Below are 17265 nucleotides of genomic sequence, written 5' to 3'. Positions count from 1 at the left end.
ATCTTTGCCTTCTCAGAATGGCCTTATTTGGAGATAGGGTTATTGAAGATGTAATTAGGGAATGTGAGGTTCAAATAGATGAGTAAGTAAAAGACATAGTGCCTAGGATATGTTAAGCATTGTGTAAGAGCTGCTGTCATCATCACTAATACCATCACCATTGTATGCAGTAAATAGGCACATTAGCAAGCTCAAGGACCACAACTGTGTGCACCGTGTCTGGAATATACTAAAAATAAAATAAGTATTTTATATTAAGTAAATAATATGCTCATTTAATATCATATTTAATTTTATCTCTTAGATAAAGTGAGGTTATGATCCTCATAGCTTCAGAAGCATAATACAAAAATGGTTGTTATTGTATATTACTCAGGCCTTGCTAAAAAAATTCTCCTGCTAGGACTTATCTTTTCTTTGTTAAAGCAAGTAAAATTTGTTAAAGCCTTTCAGTTTTTTTTTTTTTTTTAAAGGAACAAGACTACAATCAGGTGGAATTAGTACTTTACCTAAGATGTATATAATTTTCTGAATGATGAAATCAACTGTTCTTTGCACAGACTATGTCTCATCTGAATATAAAGGTGGATAACACCTTACTTGTGTTTGTTTACAGGTTCATCCCAAATTCCACTATAAACAGGCTCATGACCCTGGCACAGACACTTCTTGTGTGGCGTTTTCCTATGATGGTAATGTCCTTGCCTCTCGTGGAGGTAGGTAAACAGCTTTTTGATATGTTTCTATAAATAAGAAGAATCTTTAGCTCTAACAAATGTCACACTAATGTCTTAGTGCTCACTAAAGTTAGTTGTGCTGTAATGTATTTTTGCCACTCAGATTTTTTTCATTAAAATGTGTTTTCAACTTGGCAACATTTGTCTGTATCAAAATTTACTAATTTGACTTGCAAGATGGCTGAGCAATTACAGTGCTTGCTCCCAAGCCCAGTGACCTAAGTAAGGATCTTTCAGTTCCTAGAACTCACGTGGTTGAAGGAGAAAACAACTCCATAGAGTTGTCCTTTGGCTTTTACAGGCAAGCTTTAGCATGCTCTTGTATGTACATGCAATAGACTTTATATATATGCATATTCAACTAAAATTTAGAAATTATGTTTTTTTTTTCCTTTTGGATTTTTATTTTATCTTCAGATTTCACAGGAATTTGGTCTTCATGGATGGCTTTTGCCTCTGCCTTTGGAATTTTGTAAATGATCACCTACATTCTTTTATTCTCTGTGTACACATGTGAGGCAAGCACTCTACCACTGAGCCACATAGACTATGGTTTCTTTGAGCCAGGGTCTTTACAGTAGCTCAGGTGTGAACTCAGTAGGCTCGCTTCAAACTCTTGATTCCTCTGGCTCCTCCAGATGTATATCAACATGCCCAGCCATTCTCCTTTATTTCTTCTCTCCTATTTTATCAATCTGTGCTCAGCATTTTGAATCCTCTGTTTGTTGATCATTGGTGTGTAGTACTCTCCCCCTCTCTGAGTTTAAACACTAACACAATTTAGTTTGGGAGCAGAGGTTCTGTATCTAGCTGCTATCTGCAATATTTTATTCTAAGCTTAGATATACTCAAGGTTACGTGTTGCTTGTTCCTGATTTGTTTGCTACATCCATCTCACATGAAGGGGCTAGATAACAGCCATGGGGGATGGCTGATGATCTTTTTGTAAACTCACTTGTGACGATACAGTGACATTCAAAAGGGGGGTTTTATGAAGCTCTCAGAGTACAAAGCTGTAAGTTCAACCAAGTGTGGATTAGTCCCTGGTTGAGCTTACAGTCACGTTTTAGAGGGAGAGTGCCTGTGGGTTTTGTTAACTCTCCAGTCCCTCTTACAACTGGTCTCGATTCCTTATTGGACCCAAAGGGCTGAGGCCAGTCTTGGGCTATGGGCAGTTAGGAGAAAGGACAGCAGAGACATTACTTACATGAGCTTGGCTCTTGTTCTCGTCAGGAGTTGGTGAGTAGGCCTATAGAAATATAAAAACACTGTTCTTAAAGGAATGTTCATTACTCTTTAAGCAGCTTGGAAAAGTTGTACTTTCCCAGCAAAATGAAGAATAATAGCCACAAGTAGAATTACTCTGGGGGGCAAGGAATAACATGGCCTACATCATTAATGTTGATGGACTATTCTACCCACATACTAATGGGAACAATAATCTGTTGTGAACTGAACTATTTTCAGTCCTGATGGCTCTGAAATTAAGGCCTTCCCAAGAAAGCAAGCTGCACTCAGCATACCACAGGGAGCTACCATCTGCTCTAATGTAGAGCTTTGGTGCAGGCTCTGAAGGGCTGCCGACTGATGCTAATCAACCTGGAAAGGAATTGTTAGGAGGAGGACTTAGTATCATATAATTTTATACTGTTCTTGCAACTACTACTGCCTGTTCAAACTCCCTAAACAATTAAAAAAGGGAAATGTGCTTAGGTGCACTTGAGTCTCCCCCACATCCTCCTTGACCCATCTTTCTTTATTTCTCCCCATCCTCCCCTTTTTATGGTTATATACTGTTTAGCAAACATTAAGCTGGCATGAGTTCTTTTGTACAAAATTCACTTGTATTTCCCTCCCTTCATTCTTCAATTAGGTGATGATACATTAAAATTATGGGACGTCCGACAATTTAATAAGCCATTATTTTCAGCCTCAGACCTTCCCACCTTGTTCCCAATGTAAGTCGTATTATCTTTTCTAAGTTAAAACATTTTTTTTTTCATGTGTGTGAATGTTTTGCTATATGCATGCCTGTGTACCACATGTGTGCCTGGTAACCGAGAAGACCAGAAGAGGGCATTAGATCCCTGTGACTGGAGTTATAGAAGGTTGTGGGCCACCATATGGATACTGAGAATTGAATCTGGGTCCTCTAGAAGAGCAGCCAGTGCTTTTAAACATTGAGCCATCCTCCAGGCCTACAAGGAACATATTTTGTTATTTGATTAGCATAGGAGAACAGAAAAGAAATTCCTTTAATGTTAATTTGCATCAAGTATTTTAAATCTTCTAGGAAAGGGATTTGAGAAGGTTTTTTTTTTTAATTTTGCACGTTTATTTTGAAGATAAATTATGTCTATTTGCCTGTAATTTTGTATGTATATTTGCCATATACACACAGAGGTCATTTTGTTATTCACACTCTCTTGTCCGGAATGACCAAACATAGTTATCTCCAGTCAACTAAGTCTGGCAACTGAAGCTTTCAAAGATTATTCGGAGGCAGCTGAGGTGGGATTTAACCTCTAAGTCCTATAATTGGTGCCTAGGAAACGGTTTCTATTTTGGAAGAAGTGAAACTTTACTGACCGGCAGGGAGGAAAGGAAGGTAGCAGAAGCAGCAAACGAGAGAGACTGTGTGGTAGTCGAGCACCCACTCTAGCACAGCCCACTGCCCGTGTGTTATCTGCTAAAAAGAAAAACAGCCTATCAGCAATTTAGAATAGACCAGAATGTCGTGAGCCATTACACCTGCTAAAACCATGCCGACTACATAACTCCTTTGGGTAATGTGTAGAATATTCACAATTGAGTGGCCACCACTCTGATGATAAAACCGTGGAGGAGTTAAAGGCACCAGCTTGTTTCTCAAAGTGCAGCCTCCCTCTCTCGTAGAGCTTGACTTGATGTGGCAGACACCATTAGGAGGTGATAGCGGTGACGAGGGCAGTACAAGTGGTTTTGGAAAATGGCCAAAGCTAGTATGACTTTGTCAGATGTGTCTGTCTGTAGATACTCCGTAGTGCATGTTTCTCACACTCTTCTTACGTTAAAGCATGCCATGGCGTGGAAATTGAGTCAGACTGCCTGCATTTGAGTCCCAGATGTATCACATCCTTGTGTGATACTGAGCAAGGCTTAGTTAACTTCTCTGTGTTAGCCTCCTCATTGGTACAGTGAGGAGAACATCTGTCCTATAACATTACTGGGAAGATTAAGCAAATTATTGAAAATGCCCGATGTATAAGCCAATGTGTAGGCATTAGCTCTCTTATGGGGATGTCTATGTGGTTTTAGTTCACTCATTACTGCTACACTGTTGTCAGAGTCATGAGTTTATACTTACCGACTCTTCTCTGTGTAGGACCGACTGCTGTTTCAGTCCTGATGATAAACTCATAGTCACTGGTACCTCTGTTCAAAGGGGATGTGGCAACGGCAAACTTGTCTTCTTTGAGCGCAGGACTTTCCAAAGGGTGTATGAAATTGACATTACAGATGCGGTATGTATCTTCTTTTTCTATCTAGTCCTGAGAATGAAGTGAAGTTAGCATCTGTTGTTTTGAATAGAACACCAACTCTGGCCTCTATAGTATAGTGGTAGTTTCTTGTTTTCTCTAACAGAAGACTTTTGTTTTTGTTTTTTGAGACAGGGTTTCTCTGTGTAACAGCCTCGGCTGTCCTGGAACTCACTTTGTAAACCAGACTAGCCTTGAACTCACAGAGATCTGCCTGCCTCTGCCTCCCAAGTGCTGGAATTAAAGGCATGTGCCACCATGCCCAGCCAACATTAGACTTTTTACACATTGCAGGTTGGCTGCTCTTCACTGTCCTTTTCCCCCAACATACTTTTTATAGGCTCAGACTTTAGTCAAAAGTTCAGCTGAGCCTGAGTTGTCTTTCTCCTTGAACCAGACTGAGGAAGGATAAGATTGGTGGTCATGGAGAACATAAAGAGGAGTGGCCTACAACGTGTGTGCTTCTGTGCAATTGTGAAAGGTTATACTTTCAGACAGAAGGAAGTTTATCATTGCTTCCTAAATCTTTTAAGACTTTGAAATGACTCTGCATGCAAAGATCATAGCAATAAGAGAGGGCTTACCATCCACTGAACTTAGAAGCTTTTAGTATTAGGAAATTTAAAACATTTATATTTAGCTCTGACATAGTTTTAAAAAGACCCAGACCTTTAGTGTTCTTTGCATATTTATATAAACGCTAAGATATTAATTAGTGTTCATTCATTCACTCATGTGTGCTCTGAGACTGGAGCTATGTGGAATGTAATAATGATGAAGATCCCAAGAAGACAGTTTGAATTCTTTCAAGGTGTATTTTATTATTTAGATGGTAAAGCAAATCATTGTAATTTTCTGGGTGTGAAGTGGGGCAGTTAACGTCTGTGTCACTTTTCTCTGGCGCAAAGCCTTACTAATACCGCAGCCCCCACACTGTTCTTCTGTCGCTTTCTACAGTTGTTTCAGCCCCTTGTAAACAGTTGAGACATAGTGTCCACTTAAGTGACTCAGACAGTTGAACAACTGTGTTTAAGTCACCAGCACAAAGCACATGTCTCCAACGTCTAGTATTACTAGGGGGTCTTAATGTGTAGGTCCCAAATTTGAAGCCATGCTAGCCTTTGAATGTTATAAATGTGAAGTAGCAAGGACTCAGACTCTAGTTTTATCATGACTTAATTTGAAACTTGCTAGTTCTTGAAATACTATTTTAGGGGTACATCTGGGAGCCAACAAAAACACTAAAATCTAAGAGAAATAATTGACCATATCAATTTTAATCTCAGAAAGTAAAATGTTAGTATTCTTATATGAAATTCTCCCAAAATGTTTAAAAAGTAAAATTATTATAGTTGGTTATTTCTGAAGTAGGCTGTATCTCTAAGTGACTGTCCATTTCCAGTATTATTCTTAGTGTGGTGTTTTTAAATTATAATTTAAGTTGGACTATAAATAAATTAGGGAAAATATAGGTAGTCTTGTACGTTAGAAATGTTGGGCTTCATTTGCTTGTTGGAAGAACATACTGTTTGCTAGAAAAAATCTGTGTCTCATAATGTGATTATGTTTTCTCTCTGCTGCTTTTCCTCTCCATGGTACTTTCATCGCCTCATGTTATATACTTATTTGTTCCTCATATCTTCAACCAGGTTCTAAATCACATGCGGGTAGGAACATTGTTTTCTTCTCTGTGGAATCCTTGGGGTCTGCTGCACAGATAACGTTTGAAAAGTACAATAATGTGTAGTGCAAAATAAACTTGTGTCCTTGAAAGATGAAACAGGACAAAGACTTTTTGAGTTATGGAGATGGAATTGAACTGGAATACCAGAATAATAAGTGATTTTATTTGGTGGCCATTTTTTAAAAACAAGGAATGACACATTCAGACCCAAGTTTTAGAGTTGTTGAAATGAAAGGGTTAGAGTTACAAGATTGGTGAGCATTTGTATGTGAGATGAATTGTCTATCACTAAACGTTCTCTGAGATAATTTGTCTTAACACTGGGGATATAGCTCAGTTAATAGTATGCCTATATAGACGCATGAATCTTGAGTTCAGTATCTAGAACTGAATGGCATAAACTGGATGTGATGGTGTACGCCTGTGATCCCAGCACTCAGTTTTGAGGTAAAGGCAGGAAGATAAAAAATTCAAGAACATTCTCAGACATGGAGTTTGAGGCCTGTCTACTGCCAAAACAAATTTATGTATCTACCAGTATCTGTAGCTTTAGGAAACACATTGTTGTTGACAGGAAAATTTAAGTTTTTATTATATTTTGGGTATATATTTTTACTATAGATGAGCAAATGAGTTTAGTGCATAAGAAAAAGTACATACAGTTTTGGGAGAACCGTTATAATTCATGGCTGAAATGGTTGCTGATGTTTGATAGGAAAGGGTATAGAAGATTGAAAAGATTCCCTTAAGTAATAGCATTCAAGAGGAGTGAGCAAACCAAGAGACATTAACAAAGGAAAAAGTTCATCAAGTAAAGTCTATGTTATGACGAGTCATTTTGGAGAAGCAAGGAAGCAGATTTTCATTTGAATAGACAGTTGGAGAGAGACATTGAGACAAGGACAGAACCCCATAGCTTGGAAAGCCCTCTTTAAATCATTGATTGAGTGGTGGTGATGAGGGTGTGCTAACATCAGGCGGCCTAGTTGTCTGTTTATATAGTAGAATGTTAGGCTAAAGTGGCTTTAAACTGCCCTTTTGACCTGTTGCTTCAAGTTTTGCCTTCTTGGAATGTAAGAAAATAAACACATCCCTTGGAATAGATAAAGAGTGGACACTTTGCTAGAAGAGTCAAAAGGAGTGAGGGGCCACTTCTTATTGTATGGTGTTTTTGTCACTATTCCTTTAGGAATTCCATGATTCAGTAGAGTGAGGAGCTTCTTGCTGTGTTTTGCTTTATGTAAAAGGCAACATCTGATAGTCTTAGTACTAACAGTTGGTACTGTTAGTGAATGCACAAGCAGTGGCATTTAATGTACCCTAGATGTGTCCATTTACCTTAGCAAAGCATGATTGGCTTTATTCTTCCAATACCCTCTCCTGAAACAGAATAAACTCTTAAGTAGTTATAATCTAGGACAGGAAGCTCAACATACAATGTGGACCCAAATATTTATAACCAAGAGATGCTGATCTATGCAATTAGAATCTTATTGACTAAATGTGGTCTATAATCTTTGTCCAAAAATAGCCTTTTAAAATATAGCAGAGCCAGGTGGATTTTCTGTGAGTTCAAGGCTAGCCTGGTCTATAGAGCGAGATCCAGGACAGTCTCCAAAACTATGCAGAGAAACCATGTCTCGAAAAACCAATAAATAAATTAATAAATAAATAAATAAATAAATTAATTAATTAATTAAATAAATAAATACAATACAGCAGGTGCAGGCCTGCTCGATGGGTCGGTGGACAAGAGCACTTCTTGCACAAATCTCATGTCCTGAGTTCAATTCCTAGAGCCCACATGAAGGTGGAAAGAGGGAGTGGAGTCTACAAGTCACTTTCTGACCTCCACATGCACTCTATGGTATACCATCCCAACAATAGTAATAAAAGGTAGCAAGTGTATTCTTTATGTTTTATTTGAAATTGCCTTTAAAACATCATATTTTAACTCTGCTTTGTGCATTGTCACAGTCTGACTCTTTTCTTTTTGTATTTAGTGGAGACTCACCATGGAGACTCTTAGCTCCTAGGACATGGCGGATGTTTAGATTTTATTATTTTTATTGCATTCAACAATGTTTGCACACATTTTACAATGCAGGTGCAGTTAATTTTTAGATGCTTCCTTTTGTCCAATTGTACCCCTCCATACACATACAGTTTACACATACACATACACACGCGCGCGCACACACACACACACACACACACACACACACACACTTGTTTAATTCTTTATGACTTAACTAGTAGGCTTGGCCTATTTCTAAGATGTGTTCCAGAATGTAACTTATGGTTTGAAGCTATTGTTGTTTGTTTTTTGTACAGGTACTCACTGTGTTAGCCCAGTCTGGCTTGGACCTATGTAGTCTAGAGGAAGTCCTTGGCCTCTATCTGAATCCTTCTGCCTCAGCTTCCTGAGGGGGGATCCTAGGTCTTGCATAACTTGAATTTTGAGTTTACAAGCTCACTTTTGTTTTTGTGTACATTGGACCTTAATGCTTTTTAGATGTTACATAAAAGGCTTCCTTTTTTTTTTTTATGCACAAGGCAAAAAAGAATGGATAAAACAAAATTTTGAGGTGACAGAAGAAATCATAATAATTAAACCATTTCATATGGAATTATTTAGAGGCATTCTTTGAAAAAATAAAAGTTAACTTCATAGATTTTCATAGTTGTAATTTATTGTAAAGTGACTAGTAGAATTGTCTTTTAAAGTAGAAAATGTAAAAGTGAACATGTTAGTATTTGGACATGGTTTATTCAGTTGTACTGTGCTATTGCTTTTACAAATTTGATCTAAGAATGGTTAGTAACATGGCTTTTCTTCATCTCATTCGTTTCTGGAATAGTTTAAAAGAGATAGCTGACCTCAGGGTAAAGGAAAAATGGTGGAAAGGAAGAATAATGGATTTTGCAGCTGAATCTTACTTCTTTTCTAGTTTGTTTCTTTGCTTAGGTATTGTGGTGAAAGGCCTTTGCTTTTTATAAAGACTGGATGAGCAAAATGTGGATAGTAAAAAAAAAAGAACACTTTCATTTTGAAAAGAACAAACAACAGCTTATAGCATCTAGAACCACCAATGTAGCACATGGCTTCTTGGGTGAGGGAAGGAATTTACTGGGTATTTTATATATATTTATTTCTATATGTGTAGACATAATCTTGTCAGTCAATATAATGTTACTTATTTCTATGTGATTTCAGGGCTGACCACTTGGCATTAGATAATGAATTGGAAGGCTCTTCCCTGAAGAAGGGTATTTTCCTGTTATCAGCTTTTCTTAGTCGCCAGTAGTTTTTTGTCTAAGGTTAGGGTACCTTGAGATTTCCCCTTTCATCATAGCGTGTCCATTGGCTCCTCCTTTTCAGGTCTCGTTTAGGCAGGTATGTTGTTGAAATTTTGCTGATTTTCTGATGTTTCTGGGAAATATAATCTCACTGCAGGCATCTTTTTCCTCTGACTCTTACAATCTTTTCTAGCCTCTTCCACCATGTTCCCTGAACCTTAGGTACAAGGAGTTGTGTTGTAGGCGGACTAGTTGGGATTCAGTACACATGATTATGTGTTCTCAGCTTTGATCAGTTGTAGTTTTCTGTAATGGTCTCTATCTATTACAAAGAGAAGTTTCCTGGACGAGGGATGAGAACTACACTTATTTGTGGGTATAAGGACAAAGATCTAGAATGTGGTATTGGAGTTGCTAGTTTAGTTAAGTGGTGGTTGTGGGTTCTCCACCAGGATCCATGACTTCACTGGCCCTAGGTAGTTGGCTAGGTTTCCAGAATTCCCTCTTTTGGAGTAGGTCTTAAGTTCAATTAGAGAGTTGTTGGTTACCACCAAGATATGTATGCTACTTTTCACCTCTAGGTTATTGTGCCATGCTGGTCATTGTTGTGGTTCATAGACATCATAGCTAAATAGGACTGTTGGTAGTTTTCCTCTTTTGGACACTTGCACAGCACCTTCTGGTACCATGAGAGCTTGTCCTCAGGGAGGAGGCTTTCAGTCAGTGCTCAGGGGCCTCTGGATCTTGTGTCAAAAGTGCGTGGTGTCTTCAGTAATAGGTAACTTACTTTCCACCTTGGGGAAGCAGCCAAGGCAATTCCAGTGGCCTGCAATGTTTTGGGAGTCTCTTGGAAAACCCAAATCAACAACTCAAAAGGGAGCTTCTCATGCCTGGCAGTAGGGTTTTATTAGAAAGTCTATGGCTCTTGTGGGGAGCATTGTCAGCCAGGATGAGAAAATTTCATTAAGCCCTATATATATATGTACACACACACACACACACACACACACACACACACACACACACACACACACGTAATTTTAGGCAGACAGATAATAATATGATTGTTTATATTATTTTCTGATGTTACTGTTTTGCCCTCCATCCTTCTTTATCTCTTCCCCCTTCCCCGATTTAAACCTCTCCCATTTTTTTCCATGTCCGACACTCCAAATTACTTTTATCCTGCTATTGCCCTCTGTTTCTCCTCCCCTCCCCTGCCACGTCCCTCTTTACTTTCCTGGTTACTGCATTTTCTCTTCCTTCCCTCCCTCCTTTCCTTTCTCACTTTTTTTTTTTAAAGTCAGAAGGCTTTTTACAACTGTCTCAATCTCTTTGTTATGAGTCTGTTTAAGTCACTGATCTTTTCTTGGTTTAATTTTGGTGATTTGGTTGAATCTAGAAATTTGTCCATTTCTTTTAGATTTTTTTTTTCAAATTAACGGAGTACAGGTTTTTGAAGTATTTGAAGAAACATTCTTTAACCACTGGAGAGAATGGCTAACAGAGGCCAAGGCTTACTCTAGGTTTCTCTTTCCTTCCGTACTGCCTGTTCTCCAGAATATCCCCTTCCTGTCTGAACTGCGATGCAGACCCTGTACACCCAGTCACACATTTGAAAAAGGAAAGCCCAGGATTTCTGAGTCTCATACATTCTATGGATTGGAAGTCTTGTGATGGTCTTTCCCATGGAGTTAAGCCTGTGGTCTGAGGAAGTGGATATTCTGAACTTACCGTCCTGGAACTTTTTCATTTCATTTTCAGTAAAGGGAGCAAAGTGAAGTAAGCAACATGGCTTTAGAAAGAACTTGAAAATTTTCTAGAAGAAGAAATTTTTTTATTGACTCACTCAGTTACTACCAGTTTTATCATTGTCGTTTATTTTCATGAGTATTGGGATTATATATAACTTTTGCTGAAATTATGTTATGTCAAAGTTCAAATGCTTAATCGAAAGAGAGGGCAAAGTTCTTACTTAGGGCCTATTTATCTGATATTAGAAATTGTCATCTACATCTATCAATGTAGATGTAGGTTCATAATTCTGTTTTAAAACAAGAGATGGGTGTTAGGGTCTGTGAAAAGTCCCATAAGAGACCACCGGACATGAATGCAATCAACAGGAGCGTTTAATTTCTCAAGAATAAAAATTCTAGCATTCTGGGTCAAATTAGCTGATAAAGTGGTAAATGGTTACCCCCCAGAGAAGCTCAAAAGCTCCTTTTAGTCAGGATTAGGGGGAATTCCAGCTGTGGTTAAGTGTACTTTGAAGTGAGTGGGTATTGACCCTTACTGGTATAGGAATCACTTTATGATTGGCTCATGACATCTGGTCAGTAACTGTAGTTGCTCAGGGGTCTGTTTGCTATGTCGGGGTCTGTCTGAAAATAGCAAGAACAGTTCCTGCTTGTGGCCTGGTAGGACCCTAGTTGGCTACCAGACCATACATACTTTTTGGTTGAAGCCAGACATGAGTCAACAGAGGGGGGTGGAGTAATATGGGGCAAAGTTGGCCTATGGATAAAACCAACCAACCAAAACAAACAACAAACAAAAAACAAACAAAAAACAACAGGCCCTCTTAGGGTCAGTCCTGTTATAAGAGGGACGGCTGCTTTAGTGGGCGTAGTGGCTCATGTCTCATAGAGGCTAAGGCAGGAGGATCACTGTGATTTGAGGCCAGCCTGTGCTATATAGTTCCAGGAAAACCCACTAAGCCCTGTCTTCAAATAAAATAATAAAAAAACAAACACTTTCCATGAGAATACTGGCTGTCTCCTTCTTTATTTGTGTGAATTTTTGAAGAGAACTTGAGTTCACATCTTCCCTTACCCTAAGATCTCATTCTTCATAGACACATTCAATTGCAATTAAGATGAACTTCGTAATATATTAATTAATTTTCTTTTTCTTATTGAAAATAGTATATACAAAATCTTAGAAATTGAGAAGACAAAGATCATGAAGAAAATACTCCCATTACCCGTATATTATCCCAGATGTGACATTAAAATTAATAACATTGATGTTCAGTAAAATTGCTATATGTATTACCTTAAGCACATAAAATGGCAATCTCCCATAAAAGTATTACACACAATATATTTAACATCTTATTATATATAACACACACACATACACTCACACACATATATATATCACATTCTTTTTTAAATTATTTATTCACATATTTTTATTTATAAGTGCTCTATCTTCATGTATGCCTGCACACCAAAAGAGGGCATCAGACCCCATTATAGATGGTTGTGAGCTGCTATATAGTTGTTGGGAATTGATCGCTGGACAAGCAGCCAGTACTCTTAACTGCTGAGTCATCTCTCCAGCCCCTCAGGTGATATTTTAAGTGTTACGAGATTGAAAAGTAAGAATAGATGAATGTAAAAGGGTCATAAAATAAAAAGCCCTTCATGAAACTAGCTATTTACCTTAATTTATAAGAGATGACCATTCAGACTGGAGCCATCCTCTTTTATTTATGCCTGTAGAGGAGAGCAGAAAAGTAATTCAAATAAATGGATATTCCAGAAGTGCTCAGAGTTGGCTTTGGAATGTGTCTTTGTTCTTATATTTGAATATAGATATATGTGATCTGGGAATTCACTTCAAACAAATTACTGAAGCCCTGCATGTGAGAGCTTGTCTCAGAAGGAGCAAAGGACTCCATCTGTTCTTCCTTTGCTATTGGGAATAGACTAATCATGTCTTAGTGATATAAAGTTCCAATTCAGGCAGAAATGCCCCTCCCTGAAAACATCTAGAAGTACAGGAGTTGAGTAGCATCTTTGCCAGGTCAGGCTTATACTAGTAGTAATGCATTTTTATTATAGAGCAATCAGGCTACTGGTTACCTAGACAGTAGCAGTTGCTTTCAATTATGTATCATTTTGAATAAAGTGATATCAGCTTAATGACATTTCATTTTAATTCACTTCTTGAAGTATTTAACAATGCAGATCCTAGAAGGAACCTGATCAACATATTTGTATATAACAAAGTCTGTAATATTTGCCCACAGCCAAGTGGTAGGGCAGTTTATCTAACAGAAAGGCAGGTTTTCAGAGGTTAGGTTGTTTCCTGATCTTCCAAGATGTGTGGATATGATAAAGAACTGGGCATAAGTAGAAAATGTTAGTATTTAATATAAATCGACCAATGTAGCACTGCCACTTTCTCTAGTTACTTTTTCTGGGCCAACCAATAATATCTAGCATGGCTTTTAGGATAGTGTTTAACTGTCTATTGGACACAGTGGTCAGTCAGTACTACTTTATCTAGGGGTACGTTTTAATCACCAGGGCAAAAAGATACTATTGAATGTAGTAAAAGGCAGCTTTCTATTTTCGCAGCCTTTATGACAAAGAAGATGTGGCACCAGGAAGGCACTGCACTCTTTCCTGGGGTTTCCTGAAGGAACTTGCTTATACATATAATTTGCATGTAACTAGAACTTAGTTTGAATTGCCTGCGAAGTTAGCCTCCTAGTGTCCAAGAAGGACTTGATGAAATGACCATCTTGTTTTCAGAGCACCCTGTGATGGAACAGTCACAGCATGATAACTTTGGGTGCCATTGGTTTCCTTGTAGTCTCTTAGTATCTGCCTTATCAAATCTTGAAATATTTTAAGAAAGGAAGATGATAGGTACTAGTGTACTGTTGATTCCATTGTATTATTTAAAAAAAATATTATGCAATGAACTTCACCTTTTTCTACAGTGTATATAGTGGAGTAATTTTTAAGACATTGTATATAACCATAATAACCATCATCTTCATCATACCATCTTTGACTACTTTCCAGAGAACCCTGAGAATGAACTTATTTGAAGTTCCCTTATAAACTATAGGCCATTGATTGGAAGGGAAGACTCCCATTTATGTAGCTATGGAAAAGTCATTATCCACGCTGGGCTGAGACTTTGGTGGTATGGCTGCTTTAGGGTCACTCATACTTCTGTAAATAAATCATTGGTTTGTGAAGTTGGACTTTGGTGGAATCATAGTTTGGTTTGTCATTGGTGCCTAGTAAGGAGGGGACTAGGTTTATTTACATCTCCCCAGGGAGGAAATTCTTGCAACATTTATAGATTTATGTAACCACCACCAACATAATCAAGACAGAGAACAGTTCTATCAATAAAATCTCATTTTCCCAATCCTCTATATATCCCTGTCTATAATCCACCCCTGCCCCCCTCACTCCTAACCCTTGGATTCACAACTTTTTTAATCCATCAGTATTGTGTTATCTTTTCAAGAATTTCATAAAGTGTGTGAATTTTTGAGACTTGCATTTTTTTTTCAACAGAATGCCTTTTACAATTATTCCAGATTGTGTGTACCAATAGTTTGTTCCATATTGTAGCATAATTAAATGATATTTATCATTTTGATCTTTTTGAAACTATGGATAAATTTCTATAGACGTTTCACATGCAGGTTTTTGTAAAACCAAAATTTTCATTTCCCTGAGGTTGGTTTTTATATTCTAGATACCAGGGTTTTTGTTTTTTTTGTGTGCAGTATGTGATTTATAGATATTTTCTACTAGTCTGTGTGTGTGTGTGTGTGTGTGTGTGTGTGTGTGTGTGAGAGAGAGAGAGAGAGAGAGAGAGAGAGAGAGAGAGAGGGGGGGGCGGGAGGGAGGGAGGGAGGCATGCATGTGTGGGTCAAGGGACAACTAAACAACTTGGTCAAGTTGGCTCCCTTCATCTCAGAGGTTCCAGACATCAAACTCAGCTTTTCAGACTTGTGTTGTTGGATGTCAAGGACATTTACCTGCCAAGTCATAGCAACGTTCCTAAGAAAGCAAAAGTTTAAAATTGTGATGAAATCAAGTCAAATGTATCAGTTGTTTTCTTTTATAGATTATACTTTTGGTGATACTTCCAAGAACTTCTTGACTAATTTCAGATCTCCCGGATTTTCTCTTAAAAGGTGTAGAGTTCTCTATTTTACACTTAGGCTTACATTCCATTTTAAGTTAATTTTTGCATAATAGAGTAAGGTATAGTTAAGGCAGAACCAAGCCCTGCAGGGTAAAGCAAAGAACTTCCTAAATGGTTAGTACTATGTCTTATTTTCTTTTTTTGTGTTTTGCTTTGTTGGCAATCACACCCACAGCCTCTTGTGTGCTAAGTTCAGCTCCAAAATATAAATAAGATAAATTACCTTCATGCAAAATTATTATCATCATTATTATTATTTAGCTTCAGTGCTTGGGATGTAGCTCACTTGGTAAATAGCTTGCACAAAGCCCAGGCTTCAATCCTTAGTACCCATATACCCACTGGGTATGCACTTCTGCAATCCTAGCACTCAGGAAGCAGGAGCAGGAGGAGCAGGGGTTCAAGGTCTTTCTTAGGTGCATAGTGAGTTTGAGGCCAGCCCAGGCCATGTGAAAATTCTGTCTCAAAGTAAAAAGAAAACAAAAGTCCAATTTAGTATAAAAAATCTGCAATGTGTAAAATACAAAACATTTTAAGTAAAAATAGAATCAGTAATGCTGTGCTAAACTGTATAAAGCCTGAGGAGAAAAGAAAACTCAGTTGGACTGATTCTGTCTTCATTGAAAATTCGGATATTTGCTGGTCATGGGCATTATTTTATTTATTATTCACTTACTGCCTTCTTGGTACTGTAGCTACCTCACTTTTTCTTTAGTACTAACTTTGTTCCTGGTCTGCTTACTGATTTTCATTACCCGAGTCCTCCTGTTCTGGTTTTAACCACATTCAGAGGGACAGGCCAAGCTGTCTGTGTTTCCTCTATCTTACCCAAAACCAAACAGGAGGCTCTTTACATTCTAAAAGTCACAGTGGTAATGAAAAAAAGCACAACATGAAGCAGATCTCAGCAGATGTGCCTGTGGATGGATGGACAGACAGACTGACAGACAGACAGACAGACAGACACACAGACAGACACACACACACACACACACACACACACACACACACAAACACACACACTCTGGCACGGTAAGAGACAATGTCACTGATCCCAGAGTGGCTAACCTCTATTAATCTGCTGGTGTGTTCCCTGTCAGCAATTCCACTCCAGATCTACCTGCTTTTGCTTAATTAGCTGCTGTCTGGAGTTGGGCGTACTTTCTGCAGATTCTCCACGTTATTCTAGAGGCTATCTATATCTTTGCCTGAGAACTATAATTTAACTGCCCTGTGTTAAAAAACTAGAGTTACTTTTCACAGAAGAATTTTATGACCTCCCTGAAGAGTTCCTTCCCCCCATCTTTAGCCTCACATTCTCATGTTTAGAGCCCACATCCTTTACTCTAGTCCTCGTGGACTTGGAGAACAGCTGGTCAATATCCTCTGTTTCCTTGACGATTATAAAGTTGCTGTTCTGTCTTTTCTTGTCTGGGTGAACCAAGCTTAATCTTAAAAAAAAAAAAACAACACAAAACTTTTCCTTGAGGATAGGATTTTCTCAGCACTTCCATTATCTTTGATAGTTTCTCAGACATTCTAAATTTTCCAGTGACCACATTGGACTGGGAGGGCCCTTGGGAGGCTGCAGGTGCTGTGTGTGTGGTAAGTGCATGACATTCCTAATGCTTAGCACAGCACTTGGTATGTGGTAGGTATTTGCTAAAAATGTTTTTATTGATCTTGCTTTACTTTTTATTGCATTTGATTATGGAATGTTCTTACTAAGATTTACACTAACAGTCTAATCCCTCTCACTTTTGCTTTTATTTTTTATCTATCTATCTGTCTATCTATGTATCTATCTGCCTGCACTTATTTATTTATTTATTTATTTATTTATTTATTTATTTATTTATTTATTTATTTATTGTTTTATGGGACAGGGTTTCTTTGTGTAACATTGCTGACTGTCCTAGCACTTGCTTTGTAGACCAGGCTGGCCTCGAACTAACTGAGATCTGCCTCTCAGGTGCTGGAATCTGTAGTAGGAAACTTAAAAGTTCTTATTAATAAAATCAAACTCGAGGCAGGTTATTGGGGTGAATGCTGGAAGATC

The 17265-nt window shown here is 38.0% G+C and overlaps 1 protein-coding gene across 3 annotated transcripts in view; it reads left to right on the top strand.

Annotated features, from left to right (window-relative positions):
- The window catches only part of Wdr70 (WD repeat domain 70), a 269544-nt gene that overhangs the window by 195937 nt on the left and 56342 nt on the right, over positions 1 to 17265 (top strand). For all 3 annotated transcript variants that reach the window (XM_036207244.1, XM_036207243.1, XM_036207245.1), the window contains 3 exons: positions 617 to 716; positions 2611 to 2695; positions 4102 to 4240. In XM_036207244.1, coding sequence (XP_036063137.1) covers positions 617 to 716; positions 2611 to 2695; positions 4102 to 4240 — 324 coding nt within the window. The remainder of the gene's footprint in view (positions 1 to 616; positions 717 to 2610; positions 2696 to 4101; positions 4241 to 17265) is intronic.

The sequence above is a fragment of the Onychomys torridus genome, chromosome 15, assembly GCF_903995425.1.
Source record: "Onychomys torridus chromosome 15, mOncTor1.1, whole genome shotgun sequence".
In the NCBI taxonomy this organism is placed as follows: Eukaryota; Metazoa; Chordata; class Mammalia; order Rodentia; family Cricetidae; genus Onychomys; species Onychomys torridus.
Note: the sequence above shows the minus strand (reverse complement) of the source record. Positions and strands in the feature narration are given on the sequence as shown.